Raw genomic sequence first — 25,631 nt, 5'->3', positions numbered from 1 at the left:
GTCACGTTCTATTATTTGTTCTAATATTTTTAAAATTTATTTTTATTATTTATTTTTTACCTTCGTGACTTTACCGAAAAAACCTAACAGTACTAAGTTGTTTGCAGTAATTATGATAATTTATTTCATCCTCGCCCCACCCCCCCCCTGGCCGCACCCGATGGTAGCGTCCAATGCGCTCGTCCCAAAATGGCCGCTGCGTTGAGCAGGGCACTGAAGCTTCCGGGTAAGTGAGCGCGGCTTCGCGTGGCCCTTTTGGCGACGTTTCGCCTCCTCCCCCCGCTCGCAGTCGGTCGGATTTACCGGCGAAGCGCCGCAATTTGTTTGGCGGCGGCGGGGCCTGTTTGTTAATTGGTCCACGATCCCTCCCCCGGTTTCCAACCGCGAGCGACCGAGGCTGCGTTAGATTCAACAAATTAAGTGGATGTGAGAATCGACGGTTCGATTCCTGTTTACGATTTTGCGCACGATTCGAATGCCGTGTAAGCCGACGTAGGTTGAGGAAATCGATTCGGTTTTATTGAATCGTTAAACTTCGATTCGTTTGGGTGCCGCAAATCACGCCCTCCGTTGTGTTAAAACACATTTATAAATGTGATGGGAAATGTTTTAAAATGTTACTATTCGCCAAAAAGGCAGCTTCATCCAATGCTAATCGCAGTCATACGTTTATGATGAATCACAGTTCGCCGTTGTGCCATTTATATCGACACCAGGACTCAACCAGCACAAATCTGTGATTCCGTTTTGACGCTTAAATATTTAATTCGGAATTAACAGTACAGTAGTGTTATTATCATACGCGTGTGTTCGTGACTAAAGGCGAGAATTCCCCAAACGTAGGTCATACATGTATACATTTTTGCATGACTTATATCTCGCGACGCAACATAAGTGTTCATCTTTTACGTTACGTGGTCGTAACCGCTGCTGGGTACGATTGTCAACATTCTTTAATTGTTCGTAAGTACATTTAACGTACGTAATTCATTTAAATCTCTGTTATTTTGTGCGATGTGAAACGCTGCGGTGAATTTCAATGAGTGCGTGACGGGTTGGGCCGTCGATTTTCACCGAGTTCATTCAGGCATTACTCAATTGCCTCCTTTGTAAATTAATCATCAGCATGTTTTTTACCTTACATGTGTGTATATGTATACAACCGTCAGAATATGAAGGTGCTTTATGGATAATCGAACGTGTTTTGACATCGCCACACAATGAACGTGATGGACACACGAGATAACGGCATACGACTACATTATTTAGACTGTGGATGAGTAAGATACAGAGAATCATTTCGATTTAAAGCTTTCGTGACTGCAGGGATTCATCTTCTTGGTTCTTTCGGTAAAGTCGCGTAGAAGGGAAATAATAAAAATAAAACATTACGGAATTTAATTTAGATTATGTTTTATTATTTTATTATTTCCCTTCTACGTCACTTTACCGAAATAACCAAGAAGATACAGAGAATCACTTAACAGTGCGGTGGAAAAAAATTACAAATCAATGTGTAAAGGAAAGCTTCACCGTCAACACTCATTTTCAGCAAAACCCTGTGTGTCAAAAAATATTTGACAAATCTCCATACGAGTAGATCTATAAAATAACACAAAAACATCCACGCAGGACAGTCAACAACCAGCTTGCTGTACTGCCACCTTCTGGTTACCAGCAGCCCAGACATTTTGGCATTCCCAGCACTTGTTTTCTGGGCGATCCACCAACAGAATTAGAATCGGAATCTTTATTTGTCATGGATGAATCCGATGAGATTTGAAGCAAGGCCGTAGCCATGGAGTCAACATTGGGGGGGACCAAATCTTCCAGGGTTTTGGGGTCCCCCCCCCCCAGAAAAAAATCTAAATTTGAAAACTCATTTCCTGCCATTTCCTGCTTAAAATATTAAACAATTCGTTAACACATAGGATTTATTTTTATTTATTTTTTACAATAATGTCTAATAGTGTATTGTATTTATTGCTCTGTTTTTTCTTTTGTACATTTTCTTGTTTCATTGTTTGTAATGGCAGAGATTAGGGATTAATAAAGTACAACCATAACCACAATCGTATCAACAGAAATTTATTTTATAGCAATATATTGGGGGGGACATTTTGAGCGTATTTGAATATTGGAGAGTATGTGTTCCCTCCGATAGATATTATAATTACGGCCTTGATACAAACACCCGAGCTTGGGCAACAACAACAAAAAACTCAACAAATTCGCCAATAACACTGTAGCCTTTAAAGGAAAAATATATAATTTGCAACGTTTCAGGCAATGACCCTTGAAATCGCACCTGAGGGAGTCTTTCTTTACTCCTAGCGAATCGCCCCTGTTATTCCCATTCTTTTTCTGTTCATATGCAAGTTAAACCTCTGCACCTTGCACATAATCACAGAAAGCTGTATCATAGTTGCAAGGACTTGGCTTGAGAAACACTGGACTAAGGTGCACTACAACCATCATTACAATACCTTGCTGATATCGTCAAGGAGCACAAACCATCATCTTGCGAACTCCGCTCATCCTCGCAGCAGCGGCTTTTGGCTCAGCCGTCGAACAGAGACGGTCACCGCATCACGTGGCGCTTTCGGATGCGCTTCTGCGGCTGTCTGGAACGCTCTTCCTTCCGATATTAGGAAGCCACTTGAGCTATGTCCTTTTAAATCTAAATTTAAAACTAATTTCTTTAGAATTGCTTTTTGTGTTTAGTTGTCCTAGAGCACCTGCGATTAGCATGGTTGGCTGCGTATGGTGCGAAAGAAGTTCAACATACATACATTAACATCAATCTTGTATTCCGTTTTTTACGTTTATCCTGTACTTGGACTATATGAAACGATGTGATGTTTTTGCACTGTAAACTATGTTCAGTCCACTGCTGGATGAAGGACCTCAATCCCAAAGGTCGTGGGTTGCTGCGAATGACAGGATTCCTTCATGCATCTTCAACATTTAGGGTGTAACATTTGTTGCGGTTTAAGAATGGGTTATTTTAGCATTGCGGTGAATGTGGCGGTTCATGTGAACCCATTACAACGTATACGATAAAAAAACCCACAATTCAATGCGTCGTGTGTTGCCAGCTTAATCATGGGTATTCGTCCTTGCGATCTTATAACCTCACTCAACTTCATGCCGCTGTGCCACTCTTTGTTGAATCTTTCAAGGCATCGCATGCATGTCCCTCCCACCTTGGCTGCCATTCCATTTTTTATTTGAAATACCTAGCAATGCATATGTACGGCTACTTTTGTCAATTTACTGCCGGATGAGGGTCCCCTCATGCCGTATTGAGGTGGGTGCGGGTGTTTGAACGCAGGGGGCGTTTATGTGGGGTTATAGAAGTAGAGTACAACAATGCAGAGTCCCGAAGCAGCTTATAACCACATGTTTGTGCATGGTGGTCGCCCGTCCAAGCACTACCCAAGATGAACTCTGCTTAGCTTCCAAGATCTGATGAGATTGTGCACATTCGGTTTTATTTCACTATGTAACACGATATTTGTTCCTGGATAGTAAGTGTTATTTCCTAATTGCTTATGCCTCAAAAGTATAGAAAATGGATATTCCCCACAAACTTTGCTCTTGTGACCAGGACTTTACGTCAAGGAATGACACGAATGCACACCACGTTTTCTCATTGGAAATAGGTACATTTCAAAATATCACTGTCCTGGTCACAAAAGCAAAGTTTGTGGGGAATAATAGCCATTTTCTGTACTTTTGAGGCATAAACAATTAGGAAATAACACTTACTGCCCAGGAACAAAAAAACGTTTTTATTACACAGTGTTTGTTGTCATAGGCAGCTAACACTATGCAGACTCTGAAATTAGAATTGGCACGGTGCCAGAGATATAGGCAGATAGGCCACTGGAGATTAAGCGTCACATTGACATAACTGCACATGACCTAACATGCTCTTGGCGTAGTGTCATCTATTTTTCAGTCCCTGGCTAAGTGATTCCCACCACAGTAATGTGCTACTGCCACCTCTGGCCCCAGGTTTGGCCAGTAAATGTGTTTAGCCAGGGTCCACCACACCTTTACTTTTTGACGTGGCCTACTTGGTAGAATTATCCCATTGCAGTTTAACCTTTGTTGTCCAATGTGTGCTTTTGCAGGTTGAGAACATCGGCTGTCAGTATGTAACCACCAGCTTCTCCATCCTGCAGACTAAATACACTGAAATAATAAACATCTCTCGATTTAAAGCTTTCGTGACTGCAGGGATTAATTTTCTTGGTTTTTTCTGTAAAGTCACGTAGAAGGAAAATAATAAAATAATAAACATAAAATAATTCTCACGACGTTTCGGCCACAACGCAAGCAGCCGTCTTCAGGTGGAGAAGACGGCTGCTTGCGTTGTGGCCGAAACGTCGTGAGAATTATTTAATTACGTTTTATGTTTATTATTTTATTATTTTCCTTCTACGTGACTTTATCGAAAGAACCAAGAAGATGAACCTCATCTCTGTTCTATCGCTGCTTCACTCTAACGGAGGACGCAGCCCAACGAACTGCTCTGGTATCGATGTCTACGTAGGCTGTGTGTGGATCGTGTTGCCTACTACCATTTGATGCCTCATTCATGAGAAAAGAGACTTAATTATCACGGTTAGGTGAGGTGGCCCCAGTCGTGCAGAGCTCAGGAGTGCTGGGTATCTAGGCAGCCGCCTGTGATTGAATTGGGATTTCACGTAAATTGAGTTGATGTTCTCAGCCTGGTCGCTCGCTGACTTCTACGCAATAAAGCAATCGCATTAAACTTCACTGTGATTTATTTGACTAAATCCTTGACATTAGTATATGCACTGCCGGAGCAAGTACGATGCTGGGCATACAAGTGACGAACCTTACCCTTAATGCAGAGCGAAAAAGGCGAAAATAAAATTAGGGTGAGACACGATAGCGTAGTGCTCTGTCACTGGTGCACAAAAAAGTAATACCTGACCTGATCTTTAAAGTCTTTATTTTTCGTGAATGAAGCTTCAAACTCATGTTGGACGGCATAGAAACACACAGCCTATGGACGTATTTCTGGTTTAAGAGCTGCTATCTGCCTTTTGGGTTGTGTCCTTAACCCAGTCTAATGGTGCTTGCCACTTTCACGCCCGCTGCATTTCTTACGCAGCTGTGTAAATTTAGACTAACCCCTAACGGTTCACAGCTTTGCTTTCAAAACTCGGGAGCCGACTCCTGCTTCTTGCTTGAAAAGCCTCAATGAGGCTTTCCTGGGTAAAAAATAAATATTGATGATTGAGAGGGTTCATATCCAGGCTAAGGTCATTTGAGGCCATCGTTTTTCCAGATCTCGTAAAAATAATGACTGGCTTGGTGTAAATTCAGTCGCAGTTGACTTATCAGAATCAGTATACTTATTGACACTGGAGGAGGAATACGATGAACTATGAAGCTGTTTTTTTTTACAGATGTCCAGTAGGGGCAGATAAGAAACATTACAACAACAAACAGTACTAAATCATGACAGTTGTGCAAAGTGCAAGAAAGGTAAAGAAATCGCCCAAACACATCCAAATAATAATCCCTACAATGTAGAATCACCTTCACCAACTTGGAACCACAATCCGGTGTTTGCCGACAGCTAAATCTACCCCCGAGTGGAATTTGAACTCGCAGCCGTTTCAGTCGTGAGCCAAGCCTGCAGCTTACTGTGCCCCCGGGGGCAGGCATACATCCAGATCAGGAAGATTATTCATTTCGGCACCGTAGCACAGTGATGTCCTCTTTGCTCAACACGTCGTCAAAAACACCGACTTAAAGATAATAATTACATAAAAGTTGACGTTTGTGGGCAATGGCACTTCTTTATAGCATGTAGAGAGGTACATTGCACATCCCTGTACCTCTCTAACCTTTCCATATGGTGTGAAAGAGATGGGCTATCGCCCAAAACATCGTCTATTATATGTACTTCCTTTTTTCAGGCCACGGTGTTATTGACGAGCGTGTTGAGTTTGTTGTTGCTGTTGTTTGTGCAGCACTGCAAACGCAGTATAGCCGAATCATGTGTCCTCTTTTGAAGGATTTAGTGCAAACCTTGCCGCTGCGTTAGTAAGCAGCTTGCCGGCTGGTGTCGGTTACACGGAAGGGGACCTGACGTCGTCCTTTTCAACTTTCAACCCCTCGCTGCACGCGACCTGTTAATTTGTTACGCATCAACGGCATCGTGTTCCAAATCGGTCAATCATCAGCCGATTTTTTTTCGATTTAACGCTCCGTTTCCTTGAGGGTGAAAACATTACGTTTTTTCGTCCAATTGTTGGTTCAGATCGTTTAAGTTGCACATTGGAATTATACGCAACGCTTTTTTTTTACTTTGATTGAAATCATGATTTATGAAATTTTTTTGTCAATTCCCTCAACTTTTCTAATGCTCAAAGTTCAAAACTTTACGTTAATTTTCACGTAACGGTTATCGTGCTGCGCTGGTATAATTATGCTTTATTGTTATTCACAACTTCATCTTTACACATACTTTTAAAATCACATTGCTTTTTTGTTTCACGCTTTATGAACATTGTGTACATTGGAATGATTATTACAAGTTGATTCTGCAAGTTTGCAATTTGATAACATAACCTTTACTATGGATACCTTTGTATCTCTATAGTCTACACAGTCCTTTATTATGGGCATTGCCGATCAATGCTCGTATGTTAACGCTAAAATAATTAAAGTGATCATTTATAGCTCTTAGTCAATTTTCCTGCTGGATGAAAACTACTGCAGACTATACTCGTCTGTGAAAACACAACGCCTTCATGATAGCCTTGTACTGCTATAGAAACTTTGCGAATACCAAATGCGCTCATGGTTTGATCTGGTGAAGGCTTTCCCAGCCCACGTCGGTCCGTGGGGAGTTAATCTTACCACACTTTGATCCGTGCACTGATTAAAACCTGCGCTCTCCCGTCACCGCTGCCGTATCCGTCCAAGTTGTGGCGTTTGTCCGTCTTAGGTAAGCAGGGACGCGGTTCCGGTGAGTACGACCCTCTGGCCCAGGTGGACAGCCAGGAGAGCGGGGACGAGGAGGAAGACGAGGAGGAGGAGGACCAAGACGAGAGGATCGAGGGCGCCGCCAAGCAGCCGCGCGGCAACAGCAAGACCAACGGCAGCGCGGTTCCGCGAGCCATGGACACCTTCAACAACAACCAGCAGCCGCTGCAAACTCAGGCGGCCAGTGCCAAGGATAATGATGCCGCCGCCGCCAAGGGACCGGCGCTCGACAACGCAAGCAACGTGGAACTGCGCCCCCTCCGCAGCGACGAGGCGGATGCCAATGGCCCTGGTGAGACCGCGTTCGTGGGGTGGCGGGTGGCGGGGGGTGGTGTGGTTGTGAGTGCATCGCGCTATGAAACCGGCGACCTAAGTTAGTTTCCTGGCCACGGCTAACATCGGTGGCGAGTGATATCTGCACCGGTTGTCGATGCCCCCTTCACAAACCACCACTGAACTGGGTTGTGAGGTGTGGTCAAATAATCCCCGTGATTGACACGGCGTGGGGAGGCCTTTATCCTGCAGTGGTTTGATTAGGGGGCTCTAATTTATGGGGCACCACAATGAAAATATAATTTTAAAAGTTGAAGGACTGCATGAGCAGGGGTGCATGAGCACCAACAAAAACTCAAGAATAGAGGGGGTGGACAATTAGAATTATTGAAATTTTAGTTGGAGATTACAAACTAGAATAATGCAAACAGCTCTTGTAGCTACGTACCTCGGCTGTGTGTTCTGTGTGTTTGTTTGTTGAACTTGTTTCTTACTGTACGTAGCCAACCGTGCTAATCGGTGGTGCGGGGGAAGTACAACAAACTAAACACAAAAAGCAGTTATAGGTTCCAGTCTGAAACGAGCATAGCAACATCACTCCCACACGTTAAACTTACACTACAGTGTGACAGCGGTTATTATAACTGATCATATAAAGTCCTTTTGTTAAATTTCGATTTAAAGCTTTCGTGACTGCAGGGATTCATCTTCTTGGTTCTTTCGGTAAAGTCACGTAGAAGGGAGATAATAAAATAATAATTAAGCTTCAAACGGCTATATTACATCGTGTTCTATCCGACATTACAGCAACCGTTAGCTTGTTACGTCCAGAAGCGCCGGCCACTTGCATCACCTCTACACGGTCATCACCCCCGCTCAACGCGTCACCGCGTTGCGCAGGCGATTTGCAGAATCCGCGCCAGCAGCAGAGCGGCGCGACGAGGGGCGACGCGGAGAGCGCACGCGGCACCGCCGACGGAAAGGGCCCGGCGCGGAACGAGAGCCGGAGTGGCCGCATGCGCACGGCCGCCTTCATCGTGGCGCTCTTCGTCTGCGTCCTGTCAGTGCTCGTCTTCGCCTTCTTCATCCCGTGCCCCGTTGTGATGCCCCCACGCGCTGCCTGGGAGGTCGCGCTGCCGGCACATGGTAGGCATCGACGGTGACGGGTTTTGTTTTGACGTTTGGAGGAGCTGTCGCCGGTGAAACGGAAGTTGCAATTTAAGATGTGGAGGTGGCCGGGTGGCTTGGGAGGATCACAGTGGTCATGTCGGAGACTCGGAGCTGATACTGATGAGATTCTGGGCACGGGTACAGGTTTGGGTTTAAGTCACACCGTCGTTCAACAAGGCGCTGAAGTTGAAAGTCTCTTGGTCTGGTCGCCAGTGATGGCACGAAAAAAATAATTAGTCTTTTTTGTCCTTTACGTATGAAACATCCAGTCCTGAAGACTCTAACGTTTTCCATTGCATTGCAATATGACGATCACTTCTATAGCAGGGCATGTGAAACGGTGCACTGCCATCTCATGTTCGGGTAAACTGTGACGATTAAAATGGATGCCCTTGCGCACGATACCTGCATACAATCATGTGATCGATGAACATCGAAGCACATTAATTGCGCTTTATATGCAAAGCTTTTAGGCTAATGGAATGAACGAGGCGGTGAAAACAATGCCAAAAATCATTAATTTTTTAATTGAATTGTGACCCCCCCAAATCCGGACAATTAATCAATTTGATGGCGTGTGATGCATTAATTCCCTTCTCTCGATGACTCCCAACTTTCGTCTACGCTCGATGGCACTCGTGTTCTCACATGCGGCGAGCTAACGGGCTCGGCCCAGGATCGCCAGCGACTGTGCTCACGGTGGTCTCTCTGTCTCACCCGTGCAGCGGAGTCCACCATCGCGGTAGCCATGCTGCGCGTCAACAAGGACCCCACCCCGGACGTGATCGTCCTGTACCGCACCCTCAACGACAGCGGTGACGCTGCAGCACGCTGCGCCAAAGCCGGTGAGGACCCGGGCCCACGGCATGCCAAGACCCAACCTCACTAAAAAAAAAACGTCTGGCGTCTCATAGCTACACAAACTCACTCGCGTGGACACGTGGGATTGGACGCCATGTTAATGAGGAAGAGACTGTCAAGCACGTGCCATTATCACTGCGCCATCACCCAATGCGTTTTAATGAATTATTGATTAAAACGTTTTTTTTTAGCTTCTTACACACGCATTCAATGGTGTGTCGTGGACTCATTTAATATGCAATGTATGCAACTTAGGTGCAACGTTTTACCTGACTCCAGTGCTATGACGGAGCACCTGACTGACTAATTAGATACTTATTTTCACACTAACAGCCCCAGGACACACCTAGCCTAAGTGTGTAGCACAAGATAAGAGCCGTTTGTTTCTTTTGGGTTTGTGCTTTGCTTTAAAAATTCCGGGGGTTCATCTACCAACCGGGTCTGCTTGGGTCAGCAACCTGAAAAATATTTCCGCATCCGGCACACCGCATCCAGTATATCTCTCGCTATTGCTGCGAGTCATGTGCCTACTCAATTTGCCAGAAACCCAGAAAAGTTTGGTGAGAAATTAAAAGAGATAAATGTGCAGCCTTGCAATTATCTGCTCACGCCAAAAAACTCTTCCAAAAGGGTTTTTTGGCTGACTTTTCCACAATGACCAGTCGTCTTAGAAGAGGTGCGAGTCACCACACTTTACCCCACCGCACACGAACTGCCGATAATCTAACCTTGATGTATCCATTTGTACTGCTGGGTGGACAGTGGGCGCCACTGTGGCGAGATGTTAACTCCCTCGCCTGGTATGCAGGAGGTCATGGGTTCGATCCCGACCCTGATGCCTGTTTATTTTGAGTTTGCATGTTCTCCCCGTGGTCGCGTGGATTTTTCTCCGGGTCCTCTGGTTTTTCCCTCCACATTTAGAATCAACGTGTTTTTAGAGTATTTGGCTGTAATAAATTTCCATATGATGATAAGCCACATTCGTTCAGCTATAATTTGTGATAGCCAGGTCGCTTCTGAAAAAGAGCTATACAGTGGGCCTTTCCTGGTAAAATAAAAACAACTAGAGTTTAAGGAACTTGCACCGTCAATTCACCTGTGCTCACCATTGCACCACGGCAGCATCCCTGAGCGCGGAATTTTTTCCCACTGTGGGGCCCGCAGGGTTTGCCTCCGGGTGCATGGAGGTGATGGCGCTGTCAGGCGTGGACGGGGCCCGGCTGTGGCGCCGCCCGCTGCGCGGGAGGCCCAGCTCCTTGCGCTGTGACGGGAAACACGGCGGCTCCAAGGCGGAGAAAGGGCGCTGCCTGCTGTCGGGAGAAATCGGGCCGCTGCGTCGCATCGTCGCGGATAACGGTACGTGATGCTCGCATCTTACTCGGGCTTATCTGTCCGGGTTGGCGATGTAAACACGGAAAGTTAAAACCACAATGTTGGTCCTGATGGTCATGCAATAATCTTAAGTCCGTTTTTGACGTTTACACAACTTGTTTTTACCATGAATGTTTTTGTTTAAGTTATTTTTCCCGAGTTAACTTTCATAATGGGATATCTATAATGATTTGTGTTTGTGTACTGTTTTCGATTACTTTGTGAGGAAGTTGTTTCCACGCCGGTTTCTATTTGCGTTATTGTTTTTACACTATTGCTGTTGTCATATTGGTGGCCAAGCTCGCTCTTGCAAATGAGACTCATCTTGATGGTCTCTTGACTTCTCACCTGCTGAAACACAATAAACTAAACCCAAGTGAGTGGCCGCCAACCCAACATAGGACCCTATTTAAAAAAGTGCCATGAGACCCGAATGGGTGATTCTTAGGTAAATCACTTTTTTATTTTAAATTATTTCTGCATGCAAGAATATAAATTTGCAAGGATGATAATGTGAGCCAGCGATCACCGTGATCCGATTAAGCCAAGCCATGAAGGCTTCTTAGAACTGAAGACTCGCGGCCAAATTATTGTATTGTTACACATTGTCACGAGCTTAAAAAGTGCACACACAGTATCTGCTTCTTCAATCCATCACCCCCCCCCCGCTCCAACAACAGCATTTCAAAGTGCTTATTCTCGAAAAATCGAGTTTTACCAACGTATCATTGCTTTTAAAAAGCACACATGTATAACCCATAATAGAGGTTTTTTGGGTTAGATCGCGTAGATATATAAATGTGTCGTTAAATCCGCCACCACCCGACACAGCCAACTAGTAAGGGTTGTCATGTAAAACGGAACGTACGACGTTTTGCCAGTAATTACAACTAGCTTCTTCAGGTGACATGTGTCCACAATCTTTATTCCATAGCGTACGTTCTGAAATGGGTATAACGTTTGAACAATCCCCAATGGGCAAATTAACTCAGGACTCGGGGAGCCAAATTAATGACCCGTTTCCATGGACGCTGGGAACCGGCCCAGAAACAGTTTGAGGAACGTTAGCACCTCCCTCCTGGGCCGCCTTTCCATCACTTGGTGAGCCCCAAGGTGCCGCGTGTCACATGACTCTTCCAATCCCACTGTGTTCCTCCCACCCCCTTTGTTTCGCTCTCTCCCATCACTCGCTGTCGTAAATCAGAATCTGAACTTTCTATTTAACTTGGAGAAATCCGATGAGCCATGAAGCTCCTTTTCACCGATGTCCAGTGGGTGGCGGGGTCAGAAAGTTACAATTGTGAACAATAAAAAAAAAACACGATCGGAATCCAAAGTCTCCAGGGCTAGGCAGTAGGAGTCGAGAAGAGTTTGCCATATCCATGAATGGTTTAGGTTAAACAATATTTTTGTTTACTAAAATCGATTCGTTTTAATTTTTAACATTTCCATTGTATGTGTTTAACAACGTGGCCGGGAGGTCACAATGAGCGACTGCTTCTGGTATTGGCCCAGGTAAAAGGCCCCATTAGTTTACAGAAGTCACCCTCGGAGCCTGGTTCCGGTGTCTTAACTGGAACTGTGCTGCCTCTTTCAAGTTTCATTTGTTAGGTATAGCCCTGTGAGCCATGCGGCTCTTAAGTCGGGTGCAACCGCAACAAACAAAATATGAACACAGAACATCCCAAAGCGACGACGCGCAACAGAAACATGGCCTCGTTCCAGCGCCGAGCCGACACACTTCACACTGGTCATGGGAACGAGGCACGAGACTAAAAAGTATTGAGAATTCAAGGAGTTCTAGGAAACACCCCCGAACCGGCTTGTGTGGCTGCCTTGGCACTTTGTTAAATTGATGAGTCCCCAGCTCTAATGCTGGGCCCTGTGCTGCATTCGCAGGCAAGGACATCTGGGAGGCATGGACGGGGGCGGAGGACGAAGCCGCCCGGGTGCTGACTCCTCCCCTCGAGGTCGGTGACCTCGATGGGGACACGACCCCTGATCTCCTCTTCTGGGTCGCGCCCTCTGTGACCTCATCGGTATGACACTCCAGAAATGCACCTCTCGAGAAAAGCCTTCCCTTAGTGGTGGTGATGTCTTGTGTGTGTTGTATGCATGTTGAAATTTGTTCGCACCACACGTAGCCAACCGTACCAATCGGAGGTGCGGGGAAAGGACGACAAAAAAAACACTAAAAGCAGTTTTAAAGAAACGAGTTTTCAATCTAGATTATGTAAAAGTGCATAGCTCCAGTGGCTTCCTAATATCAGAAGGAAGAGCATTCCAGACGGCTGCAGAAGTGCATCTGAAAAGGCGCGATGCAGTGACCGTCTTTGTCCGATGGCCAGCCAAACGCCGCTGCTAGGATTACCGGCGTTTGCGTGCGACCTTGTAATGGACGGGACGAGAGAGAATTCAAAAATGAGTCACGTCTGTAATCCAGTGCCGAGGGTTGGTGGATCACACACAGATCGTCGTGAGCTTTGATACTCCTAACCTGCTGTGCTTTCGAAGTGGCTTGAGAAGTGGCCAGGAGGTGGTACAGCAAGTGGGTTCATAACCCATCTGTGTGATCCTTTAAGTGTTGTTTCACTATTCATCAGTTTCTTAATCGTACTTCAGAGAAATAACTATTCCTCTGTTGAAGTTCATTGTTGTGCTTACACGAAGTAAAATTGTGCTTGTAATATTTATTTTATCCCGTTCATTTATATATAATGTATGGTGGGCAGCAGGGAGCAAGACAACATTATCTATTTACTCTGCTTCCTGACATGCATATCAATATTACCCACCTTCAACAACCCACACGGACCAGGGTGGTAAAGTATTGTTAGAAAACCTCTTTAACCAACATGGCATGGGGAAGGCCATCATCCAGCAACGGGTTGACAGGGTACTGCAAATCTCTTGCCAGCAGAATGGTTCCTTCCTGCTCCTGTCCGGCTCGTCGGGGAAGCCGATTGGTTCGGCCGTGTCACATAACGCCATCGCCCCGGGAGAGAAGCCACTCCCCCTGCGGCTACTCTTCACGGCGCATGGAGACGCGTTCGTGCTCATCGCGTCCGGTACGGTACTACCCAACTGTGCAGAGTTGGTATCCCAGTGGCGGGTCAGTGGTTCGCGCGATGCATGACGAACCAGGCAACCTGAGTTTGATTCCTGGCCACGGCTAAAATTGGTGGCGAGTGATATCTGAACCGGAACCTGGTCACACACGCGTTCTTTACCAACACGCAATGACCAGCGTGGTGAAGTATGGTCAAACGATCACCTTGATTGATGCGATGTGGCGAGGCCTTCATTGAACATTGGTTGGAAGGGCTGTGATATATATATATATTTATAATTCAGGTGATGATGCCACTACTACTCATGATGTTGATTATGGTCATTCTTGAGGTAGCGTTAATCATATTGTTGCTGCTGACAACAATCTTGGTGGTGATTCGGATTGCTTTTAATGTCGTCATTGATAATGCTCTTAGCACTGCGGATGTTCATAGTGCTGCTATTGCTACTGACCATAATAGTATTGCTACTGCTGAAGATGATATTGATAATGTTTATTTGGTTTACCCAGTGAGAAATCATTTGCAAGAGTGAGCTGGGTCACCAAGTTAAAACTAATAAACTATAAAGATTTTTGTATTTTACCAGGTAAGGCCCACTGAGCGACCTGATAGCTCAACGAAAGTGGCTTATCATGTGGACATTTATAGTAGCCAAATTCTTTAAACGCGTGTTGATTATAAATGCAGAGGGAAAAACCGGAGGACCCGGAGGAAAATCCACGCGACCACGGCGAGCTATGGGGAGAACACGCAAACGCCAAATATACAGGCGTCAGGGTCAAACCCATGGCCTCCCGTATATCAGGCGAGGTAGTTAACATCTCATCACCTTGGTGCCAAAATTACAAAAACAAAGTAATGAAGCAAAGCAATCTGAAACAAAAACAAAGATCGGTGACTATGATTGGTGGCGATGACGACACGACCGTGACAATTTATCTTCATGCCTCCCGAACGTGCCGCGATGCCCAGGTTGGGAGGTGCAGGCGCTGTCCCTGGCGAACATTTACCTGCGCGCCGTCAGCACGGCCTCGCGCTCCACCGTGGCCCCCACCCTGCGAACGCACGCCGCTGCGTGGGCTGGCATGGCCGACAACCTGACCGGCATCGTGCTGGTGCATCGGTACCCTCACTCATTCTTTTCTTCTTCTTTCTTCTTCTTCCCGCTGTCGCTGGGCTCAGGCTCAAATTGTTAAGCAGGCCGGCCGAGTGGTGGAGTGAGAGTTGTTGTGAAGTGCAGCGTGGTGGCTGAGCACAGCATGGATGAGACTAAACAATCAGTCTGGTATACAGTCGTCAACAAGGTTGGGTGGATAAATCAACAACTGAAGTTTGTGGGAACAGTAACCATAGTATTGCCTGCCAGTGATCGTGGGTCCATTTATCGGGTCACCCACACGGGTGTATATCCTGTTGTTGCTCGCCGTCCCCTGTGTATGGATCGGACCAGTTCCAGTTTGGGTCCGATAGAGGCCGTGGTGCCAATCCCGGTGGGGGCGTGGCACGGACACCCGGCCCTGCTCGTCGCCGCGGCTGGGAACGTCCGGCTGCTCAACGCCTCCGGCCTGGAGACGCTGTGGGAGGTCTCCGTGTCTCGGCTGCTCAGGTGCCCACACCGGCGTGCCACTCTCGCACACCGCCCCCTTCCACCCCCTACCCCCCCCTCGTCTGCTCAGACCATAACTAGAATTCCAAATTACCCGCAGACTACTCAACTAGGATCATACATTGCAATTGTCACCCCCCTACTGGAAGACTAATGCCCGTTTGCAGGCCAGGTGCCAAGCCACCTTGTGCCCACAGGCTGTCAGCTGCTAGACTGGGAGTGCCCTCTTTCAAATGTGTTGAGATGAGGTGCGTTGTAGAACGCTCTGAGATGCATAGCTGTCAACCCATACGGTTTTCAGGTCCATACGGTGTACAGCCATTTCAATTCGGGCAAAAAAATTGTCTGTTTGTATTTTTCCCTTGTGAGTCTTTGTGGAATGATCAATGAAGGGGCACGGGGTGACCAATAAGGTCTGAATTGGTCTGTAATAAGGTAGGGCACTGATAAGGGGTTTCACAGGTATGGAGATGTCCTGACGCATAGGGCGCTTTCTAAAAAAAAAAATCATTGCCATTCATACAATGTGGATTTGTAGTTCCGTCTAAATGCAACCGCATCTTTAGACGCTTACAGAAACAGTGGGTGTAATTATTTGATCGTGGGAAACGAAGGTAGACTGGTAGAATGTGTTGCTGTGGAGCGTAACATGCGTGGAGGGGAGTAAAGTTTTTTGAGAGGGTAGATGTTGTATGTATGTATGTTGAACTTCTTTTGCAACGTTCATAGCCAAATGCGCTAATCGGAGGTGCGGGGGGAGGACAACAAACTAAACACACATAGTAGTTTTCAGGGGTGAGTTCGTGGCGACGCTCGAAGATGGCAAGTGTGATTTCGAAATTCACCGGGGTTAGTACAGTATGAATTATCACAACGTAGATGACCGTTGAGGTGAACATTTAATCGCAACCAGAGGAGAAAAGGAAGCTTCTGGAGCAGATTTTGTGGGTGATATGGCAGCAGAGAGAATTGCAGAAAGTCAGGACGTCAGATGAGAAGGAGTGAACACCCTCCGGGCCAAGTTTGACCAGTGATCTCCTTAGCAGGCCTTGGTTTAATGGGATGTCTTGCACAACGAAGGTTATTCTAACATTTTCAAGTTCATTTCAAGTTCATTTTCATTTATTAGGTATAGCCCTGTGAGCCATTCGGCTCTTGAATCGGGTGCATAATGATAGGACAGAGGTGGGCTGGTGTGCCTTTTCTTTAAGGATATTAAATATAGTACGTAGATTTATGTACATATGTTGAACTTCTTTCGCACCGTACGTAGACCAACCGTGTTAATCGGAGGTGCAGTTTTATCGCCAGTTATTCTTTGACGAAGACGGCATGAATGGGTGTTTTTTTTTGAAAATGCTATTTCTCTTTAGTCTGCCAGTGTACGGATTCTTCAACAACGACAGTATCCCGGATATCCTGGTGGAACACGAGTTGGGCCAAGGCCTCATGCAGGTGAGCAGTGAACCCAGGAAGCAAAATAGATGCACGTAGTTTATAGGTTGTGTGTTTTATATTTTCTGTATGTATATTGAATGTCTTTCGCATTGTACATAGCCAACCGTGCTAATCGCAGGTGCGGTCTTACCGTTGTGCGTTCGTCAGCGCTGTCTGCGCATCGGTTCGTACGCCTGTCCGCGCTCCTATTTATGTACCCGACCGTTCGTCCTTATCGCTGCCCGTGCGTCCGTCTCACGAGTCCGTCCTCGCGTGTGCCCGACGGCACGCTTGCGTGCCTGCGTGCGTGCGCCCATGCATGCATCCGTCCCGCGTGGCTCGTGTCCTAGGTGTCCGTGCTGGACGGTTTGTCGGGCTCTGCACTGTGGACGGCTGCGTTGGGAGCAAGCGGGAACCGCGCTGCGGGGGTGTCCGTGCTCTCCGTGGTCGGCGGTGGCCGCGACGCCTTTGCCTTCTGGGGCCGCGGGGCGCCGGCTGACTCCGCGGCGAGCACTCGCACGCATGCACAGATGCACGCACAAACACACGTGCACGCACAGACACGTGCAAAGGCAAAGATCCCCCGTATAGCCTTAACAGACTGTAGGGGCAAGTGCTGTTAGCGAGCACCTATGAAGGCCAGAACGGAACACGAGGGGGTGGGTGGCCAGCACCACGCCCGACCGCCTTTGCCTCTCCAGTGGCGATGTTTACACACTGCACCAGGTCCTCATTTGAGGCTGAGTCGACCTAGGGGAGGCCCAGGACCGGTTCAGATAATCATCACTGGTGTTGGCCGTGAGCGGGAAACGAACTCGGGTCGCCGGGTTCGTAGCACAGCGCGCTAACCGCTACACTACCGCTCCCCACGACACGTAGACGCGCACACAGACACACGTGCACGCACAAACGTATACGCACGCATAAAAAGCACAGGAACAACCGATTAGATTTAACCGACATAGCATCCATCGCAAATTCATTGATTCAACGTCTCTTTTTTTTGTTTTTTGTCCGGCCGCACAGAGCGCTGTCCACCAGCTCTACCTGCTGCACGAGGAGAAAGCTCACCTGCTCATTCCCCTCGCCAACTCGTCGGGGCCCGTGGAACAGCACGCCAGTACGTACCCTAACCCCCATCCCTCCTCTCCCACCCTCCGCAGTGATTCAATGAATCGTCACAATGCGATAAAAAAATCGATTCCATTTTTATCGAATTTTTACCGTCTCGTTTATATGGATTCGTTCGGTCTGTTGGTCTGAGCGCACACATACAGCCCTCTGGTCAGTCCTCTCCCGGGTGACGGCTTTCCCATGCCGTGCGGATCACGGGGGTTACTTGACCATACTTTATCGTGCTCTGTTCTCGGCAACCAAAATAACAATTCGGTAAAAAAACGCTACATTTCAAGAGCCGCAACGCACTACGTGCTGAATACGAGGCAGCAGTCCTTGAAGAGCCGCGTGCGGCTCTGGAGTTGCAGTTTGCCGACCCCTGACCATGCCGGTCCGAGTGATTTGGTGGTAGGTCCTGAATGTATTTAGGTATATAATTACATGAATTGTAAATAACTGATGTTCATGCGTATGATTTCAATGCACGTGTCACGAGTGGAGGAACCGATTGCGATTGACGAATCTGCGCATCGTTACGAGTTGAAGCGTCGGCAACACCGTCAGACGAAATGAGCAAGCGGAAATAATCAGATTCAAGCCACCAGAGGGCGGAACTCGAACACCGCGTGTTCAATGTGTCCTCACATTTCCCAACTGCAGCCTCCAATCTCGGAACAATGCTGACAACAGCCGAACGCAATATGTCCTCTAGCCATCCAAGTTATTTTAACCTGTTTCTGACGTTAGTATTATTTCAATCTCATGTTACACAATTTTCACCCTCATACATCGTTCGGTGGTAGAGCGGTGGTGTAGTGAATAGCGCACTGCACTATGAACCCAGCAACCTGAGTTTTATCAATTCCCGGCCGCTGATAACATCAGTGGTGTCTGAACCAATTGTTCCCTGCCCCCCCACCTTCATATACCCGCGCATAGCATTGTGGTGAAGTATGGTCAAACAACCACTTTGGTGGACATGACACGGGGGAGGCCTTCATCCAGCAGTGGCTTGAACAGGGTGTGTAAATAGTAATCATAGTTATTATTCTGACGTTGCACCATGCCTCAGCTACAACACTGCAAACTGTTCAAACAACCTCGTAGCCACCGAGCAAAATGGGAAAATGGGAAGGTGCACTTTGCTTCGACGTACGCTGGCTTGCCTTTTTTCACGCCTGAAGCCTACACTGGATCACTTGTGGCAGCCGTTATGTAACCTGTAGTGCTTGCACTATAATCACTACGACAACACGGTTGACGTGCTTTAATCTGGCAGCGCTGCAACCTACGCACCACCCCCCCGCCCCCACGTTGGTGAATTAATTCATTATTAAATGTTAACATGGTCTCATAAAAAAAGTCCTCGCGTTATTGCTTCGATCCACGCTGTGTTTTTGGCGACTCTTCTTGTTCCATAGACGTTAGACTGGGGGGAAGATAAAGAACGCTTAGATTTTTCTGCAACAGTTTAACACAGAGTAAGCTTTCACGACCAATATTATCCATCGGAGGTTTTTCTTGTTAGATCGCGCAAATATAAACGTGTCGTTAAACCCACCACCACCCGACACAGGCAATTAGTAAGGTTTGTCACGGAAAACAAAACATGGCAATTCGTTACTAGTACAGCACACCGGTGTGTTGGAGAGTAAACCCACATCATTTACAATTCGAGTACGACATTTCGCCCGTAATTACAACTAGCATCATCAGGCGACAGCCAGAGTTGTGGAGAAATCCTCCTGCTTCGGTATTAAATCGAGGGATACATATGATGTTGTTACTTGTGAGCTAATCAGGTGTGAAGGCCAGGGTGGGTGTAGGGGGTTAATGTACGCATAACACATTCCTGCGGAGGGAGCTGGTAGGAACGTTGGGTTGCTCGGTCAATGGCCAGGGTCAACGGCGGCGTGGTGTATTCCGCAAATATGCCCGACTGTGAGGGCGGGCACAAGCCGGCGTGAGTAGGTTAAACGTTGAGTTTTTTTAAGGGCACCACGGGGTGACCAGCCCCTCCAAACCCAGCCCCACCCCTCCCACCCCCCACCCAGCCCCACCCTCCCCACCCAGCCCCTCCCCACCTCCCTCCCTCCCCACCCAGCCCCTCCCTACCCTCCCCTGCCCACCCAGCCCCTCCCTCCCCCCCACCCACTCCCTACACGGCGGACTGACACAATAACCCCCTGTGGGCTGGTGTAACCAGGAGGTTCCTACCAGTATAAATTACAATGGATATCCATTGTCTGCAACAGTTCACTTTCCTCCCACAGTCTGGCTCTTCCTGTCTTCCATATCATCGCATAACCTTGTATGTATGAATGTATGTTGAACTTCTTTCACACGTAGCGAACTGTGCTAATTGGAGATGTGGGGGAAAGACAACAAACTAAACACCAAAATCAGTTTTAAAGAAAAGAGTTTTCAATCGATATTTAAAAGTGCACAGCTCCAGTGGCTTCCTAATATCAGAAGGAAAAGCGTTCCAACGGCTGCAGAAGCGCATCTGAATGCAGTGACCGTCTTTGTTTTATGGTTAGCCAAAAGCTGCTACTGCGAGGATGACCAGGGTTCGCGTGATGGTTTATGCTCCTTGACGAGACCAGCAAGGTATTGTGGTTCATTTGTGGCGTGCACCTTGACAGTGCACAGTTCACGCATGTGCAGTTTGGTAAACTGTTAAACTATTTATTTACCAGGTAATGCCCAATGAGCTATTTTGCTCTTTTTCAGGAGCGATGTGGCCACAAATGATAGCTCAACAAAGTGGCTGAGGACATTTTTAACAGCCAAATACTCGAAATGCAGGTTTCTAAATGTGGAGGGAAAATCCACGCGAACACGGAGAGAACACGCAAACTCCAAATATACAGGCGCAAGGGTCGGGATCGAACCCACGACCTCATGTATACCAGGCAAGATAGTTAACATCTCGCCACCGTGGCGTGTCCACGATAGACATGCACACCCAGTTCAAAGGCTGGTGGGCAGAGAGGAATGTAGTTTAACTACCGCGGTTATAATCATTTGGCGTCTCTATATAGCGCATGCTTAAAATGTAAGTGCATACATTTGTTTTGCATCTGGAAGTGAAAATGGATTTTAATTCTGGTGTTCACCTTTACCGCATAATCATTTACAGTGCTGAAATGTGCTGTACCAAGCCAGCGGTTTACTGTCTTGTGAATTAATCAACAATTACCAACGACGATTATGACCACGATAAAGCAATGACAGAGTTCGTCTGTAGGTCACATGTTGCAGGGGTGATAATTTTCACGTGGCACTAAGGTGACACATTTAGGCAAAGTCCTAAGTAATAATAATATTGATATTTTGGAGAGAAAAAAGTTTGAACGCAATAATAAAGTGTAATGCGCCCTTGAGGCTGACGCAAGATAATAGTAAAAAAATAAATAACTCTGCTCATTCGTCAATAACACTGCCTTAAAATGAAAAAGTGTATAATGGGCCATTTTTTGGACAATGTGGCTATTCCATTGGAACCTCATTTGCCAGTCTTTTGGCGTCATCTGGTCCAACCCATGTGAAGACTAGGCTCTAAGGAAAGCTGTCTCGGGTGTGGACCAATCAACTTCAAGGACAGTGCATATATTATCAGAGTCATGTTTTTTGTTTGCATTATGGTTGCAGGTATTGTGGTCTATGCAAACATGACTCCTTGTAAAAAAGGTGTCAGTTTTGTTGCCAGATAGAAGGGTAAAAAACAATTATCAATGTGGCTATTCTTCACAGATCGTAGAGAGACCGGGGGGCTAGATGGGGATGGGCAAAACCGTGGATGTAAACTCTTCACAATAAATAACAACGCAGGTGTCCGCCACAGCACCACCGATTATCACAGTTGGCTACGTGCGGTGCGAAAGACGTCCAACGTGTACATGCGCAGCAGCGTGGAAAATTCTGCATTACGATTGCAGAAGCCATTCTGACCGCGAGACGGCCGACGTTTCACCTGACGTGCACTTCCACGTCGAGATGCAGCGTGATAACGGCGTTTCCCATGATCCCACATTAAGAGACGCGATTTTCCGGAACGTCTGTGGCACCCAGCGGCATTGTGGGACAAAGAGAAAGACATCGGATACGTGTTTGTGTCCGCACCGAGTGGCGGCGGTGGTGACGGCGGTGACGGAGATCCCGCTGGCGCGTTGCTGCGGCACTTCCGGTTCAGCGACGCCTTCGCCGCTCACGCGGAACCCGTGCCGGTTCCAGGGATGAGGGGCCAGCCCGGGACGGAGGGCGGCGAGGGCCTTCAGGAGTGGCTTGGCCTTCTCCAGTTTCAGGCCGTGCGGTGAGACCGGGGGGACGAGACACTCTGCACGAGGCGTCGCATCTCTTTTTAGTTGTCCCCAGTGACATTCCAGTTGTGATGCTGATGGTGATGAGTGATAATGAGAATTATCGTGTTGATGATAATGATGTTGAAGATGAGTTAGGCGATGGTAATGATGAAATTTAAACGTATTGTGACGAGGATAAAAGTTGATGGTGATGACAAATGTGATTATTGTGGTGATGATGACATGAGAACGATAAAGTTGATGATGAAACTAATAACAATAGTGTTGGTGGTGGGGATAATGCTAATGCTGGTGATAATGATTATGATTGTTACGTTGATGATGCTGACGACGATGACTCTCCTTCGTTCCGCCCTTTGCAGCGGTGACGATGTCATGTGAGCGAGATGGACGACGTCGAAAGATATTCGAGACGACGTCTCCCAGCTGCCGATCGCCAGCTCGCCGTCCCGTCGTTACCCCCCACGCGTGCGGTCCGCTCCGCCCTGACAACCATGAACTCGTGTGAAAAGTGAAAAGTGGGGGGGGGGGGGTAGGGGGACACGGATAGCATTAAACGATTTTAAGCAACGAGATGATGAATACGTATAAGTGCGGCCGACGCTGAACCGGCGCACGGTAACTCGCCCGTCTTCCCAGAGAGCTTCGGTTAAAGCTTGCGGGGCAATAGCTGCGGTCGGCTCGGAGCGCATGTTATAGAGAATCGCGCCTGCAGGGTCACCGCATCGCTCTTTGCTGACTTTTTGGCAGTGTCTCAAAGATCAGTTGCGTGCGGTGAAAGTGAGCTCTGTACGTCTAATACGGGTGGCGGCGGTGATTTTGATTTTTCGTTTTGATTTTGACGAGCGCCCCTTGTGAGAGTGCAAGCGTTGTCAGTGGCGCCGAGTGGCGCACCCTGCGTGTTGGCTTCGCCGAGATGGCGGCGGGGGGGGGGCGGTGACGGATTGACCCGGAGGGAAAACGCTTGCATTTGCCAATATTACTTGAAGTGCATAACTGCCCTCCTGCCCCGAATGTTCTCGCCGCTGTGCATGCACACGCACACGCACGCACGCACGCACACACAACATTCTTTCTCGTTTCTGGCCCCCTTACACTGGGACAAGCTGCCCCTTGCACGTCAAACAATCAGCCTCACTGTCCACTTTTCATTCTTCCATTCGCTTACCCCAAACTCCTCTTCCCCTCTGCCTTCCCCATCATCAACTTCACTACCCGTTCAGCGCACTCACTGGTAATCAACCACTCATTGTCACTCGTCATCGTGTATTTCACACATACTCGTATTCATGTACTACCATTATCAACTCATCTCATCGCACTGTTCTGCTGTACAAATAGTGAATTATTTGTTCATATTAAGCAGCTTTTTGTGTTTAGTTGTCCTTCCCCCGCACCTCCGATTAGCACAAGTTAAATGTACATCAATCAAGGCACTATATGAATTAAACTAAGATAACAACCCAGCAACACCTTTACATTCACACTTATAACTGTTCCTGAGACCCCCATTAATGGAATGATGAACATTTGCTGGCGGGCCACGGCACGTCACATGTCACCTGCGCAGGCATTATGATGTCACGTGATGTCACGTGATGTCATGTCACAACGTGTGTAACATGCGACTACTAAGCTGTGCCTCATCTCCACGCGTTTCACAACTCTTGTTTCACACCCGTCTCTATCTCCTGTCTACAGATGTCTCATCTCTATCTCATCTTTATCGCTATTTCATCTTTCATCTCAGTCATCCGTATCTCTTTATATCTCTCAACGAGCTACGACTCCTCAGGCAACCCCCAAGAGTCTTTGCAGGCCAGATCTGGCCAGTAGAAGAATGCCGTGTTAATACAACACCGGGTAAGAACGTAAGAGTAATAATTTGCTCGTAAAAATTGCAGCTTGCGTCAAACTTAAAGCCCTTAGGTTGCGTAAAACCTAAATCGACCCGTGTATGGATTACCTACGATGCCAAGTCCCATGGCAAGGATCTCAGCTCTCTGGCATGGTCTACTGACTCTCTCCACACCTGCCATGTGCCTGCATCCGTGAGCCCAAGAGTTCTTAAACGCCCACGAAATCTGTCCACCCTGTCCTAATTAATCCACAGGCAGGCCAACTCTTCACCCACGGGCTCCTGTCCCATGTAAGGTTTTAGGGCCTTGCCTTGTTCTCGATAATATTCCTCTGGCTGGGGGCCCAGTTATTTTTTAAAATCCAAGTTGAGTTTCTGCCAAATGCTTTCGACACACCATAAAGTCCTTTACAGCTGCCCTTTGGATTTACTGGGCTTTACCCGTGCCGTAAAGAGACTAGCAGATGTAGTTATGGGTTTGCGGTTGATATATTTGCGCTGTTTTGATCTTACGATGAACACAGTAGGACTGGCACTTGCGCCCCCTCCCCTCCCTGTTTATGTGTCGAAGTAAGCCGGGTGTCTGGGCAGTCGTGTTGCGTCGTTAAGGTAATCGCCTTGTTGTGGTAAAGCCACACTGGGCTGCTGCGTATCATAGCTGTTGCCTCATCACCACCTATTGATACACGGTTCAACGATTTACCCCAATGCCAGGGCATTGCCTCTTGATATCGCCCAGATATCGGAGCATTGCCTGGAGCGGCAAGTCAAATGTCAGATCTTCTCCACGGTCAAATGATCACTGGTTGCCACTCATCTTATTGTAGCCTCTGAGCTCGTGGTGGAAATGCCATTGACGGGGGCGGAGGAGGAGGAGGGGGGATGCTTTAAAATAGAATGTTGGCTGTTGGCTTGCGACGTCGCGTCTTCGACCACAAAAGGTCACCAACGGGGCGGGCTGCGTTGACCCACCAAGCGGGATTTTAACTCGTGTGACTTTCCCGGTGAGGGTCGGGTCCTTTGACCCCAGCACGCAATTCTCTCCGCATAAACGTACGAGGAGATTGGTGCGTCAACAGCAGTCGCATATCGGCACAATGCTGTGAAGGGGGGGGGGGGGGTGAACGCTGAATTCACGACTGCGGGTTATCGCCCAGTCCTACTCGGGGGTCTTGCGTCCACCGCTCTAGAAATGCTGCTGCGGTTTGTTTTGTTTTGCGGCCAGTGAGTTGCGATTTAGCTTTGGTTTTGCACAAAAGTGTTACCGTAATTTATGATGTACATTTTTTAAATAAAGCGCCTCGCTGCTGTCTGCTCGGCACCCGCTCTCAGTGCGACGCGCAAACCGGAAGGCTCCCGAATCTGTGCGTTGGACGTGGCCAAGATGCTCCGTTTTGAGGGGCCATACACATCGAGGTTGCCTCGTGTTCGCGCTCGACAAGAGCCGATGAGCGACGATCTGGTGTGAAACCTTGCCCAAGCGCCTGTTCTGCATCTCCACGTCA

General features: G+C 47.6%; 1 protein-coding gene across 4 annotated transcripts; it reads left to right on the top strand.

Annotated features, from left to right (window-relative positions):
- The first annotated feature begins 156 nt into the window (after positions 1 to 156).
- LOC144944501 (protein FAM234A-like) lies at positions 157 to 25,436 on the top strand. 4 transcript variants are annotated; one of them, XM_078872691.1, is made up of 15 exons: positions 157 to 226; positions 4,140 to 4,159; positions 6,998 to 7,327; positions 8,209 to 8,454; positions 9,204 to 9,323; positions 10,504 to 10,695; positions 12,610 to 12,749; positions 13,631 to 13,778; positions 14,757 to 14,907; positions 15,235 to 15,390; positions 16,764 to 16,845; positions 17,178 to 17,333; positions 17,854 to 17,947; positions 22,018 to 22,258; positions 22,631 to 25,436. In XM_078872691.1, the coding sequence occupies exons 1-15, from the start codon at positions 174 to 176 to the stop codon at positions 22,647 to 22,649; spliced, it is 2,148 nt and encodes a 715-aa protein (XP_078728817.1). In that variant the 5' UTR covers positions 157 to 173; the 3' UTR covers positions 22,650 to 25,436. The 4 variants fall into 4 exon arrangements, with proteins under 4 accessions (XP_078728817.1, XP_078728816.1, XP_078728818.1 ...); XM_078872690.1 differs by having other exon boundaries at positions 13,628 to 13,778; XM_078872692.1 differs by lacking the exon at positions 4,140 to 4,159 and having other exon boundaries at positions 165 to 226; positions 13,628 to 13,778.
- The last annotated feature ends 195 nt before the right edge of the window (positions 25,437 to 25,631 follow it).

This window comes from Lampetra fluviatilis, chromosome 35 (genome assembly GCF_964198595.1).
Source record: "Lampetra fluviatilis chromosome 35, kcLamFluv1.1, whole genome shotgun sequence".
NCBI classification, from domain to species: domain Eukaryota; kingdom Metazoa; phylum Chordata; class Hyperoartia; order Petromyzontiformes; family Petromyzontidae; genus Lampetra; species Lampetra fluviatilis.
Note: the sequence above shows the minus strand (reverse complement) of the source record. Positions and strands in the feature narration are given on the sequence as shown.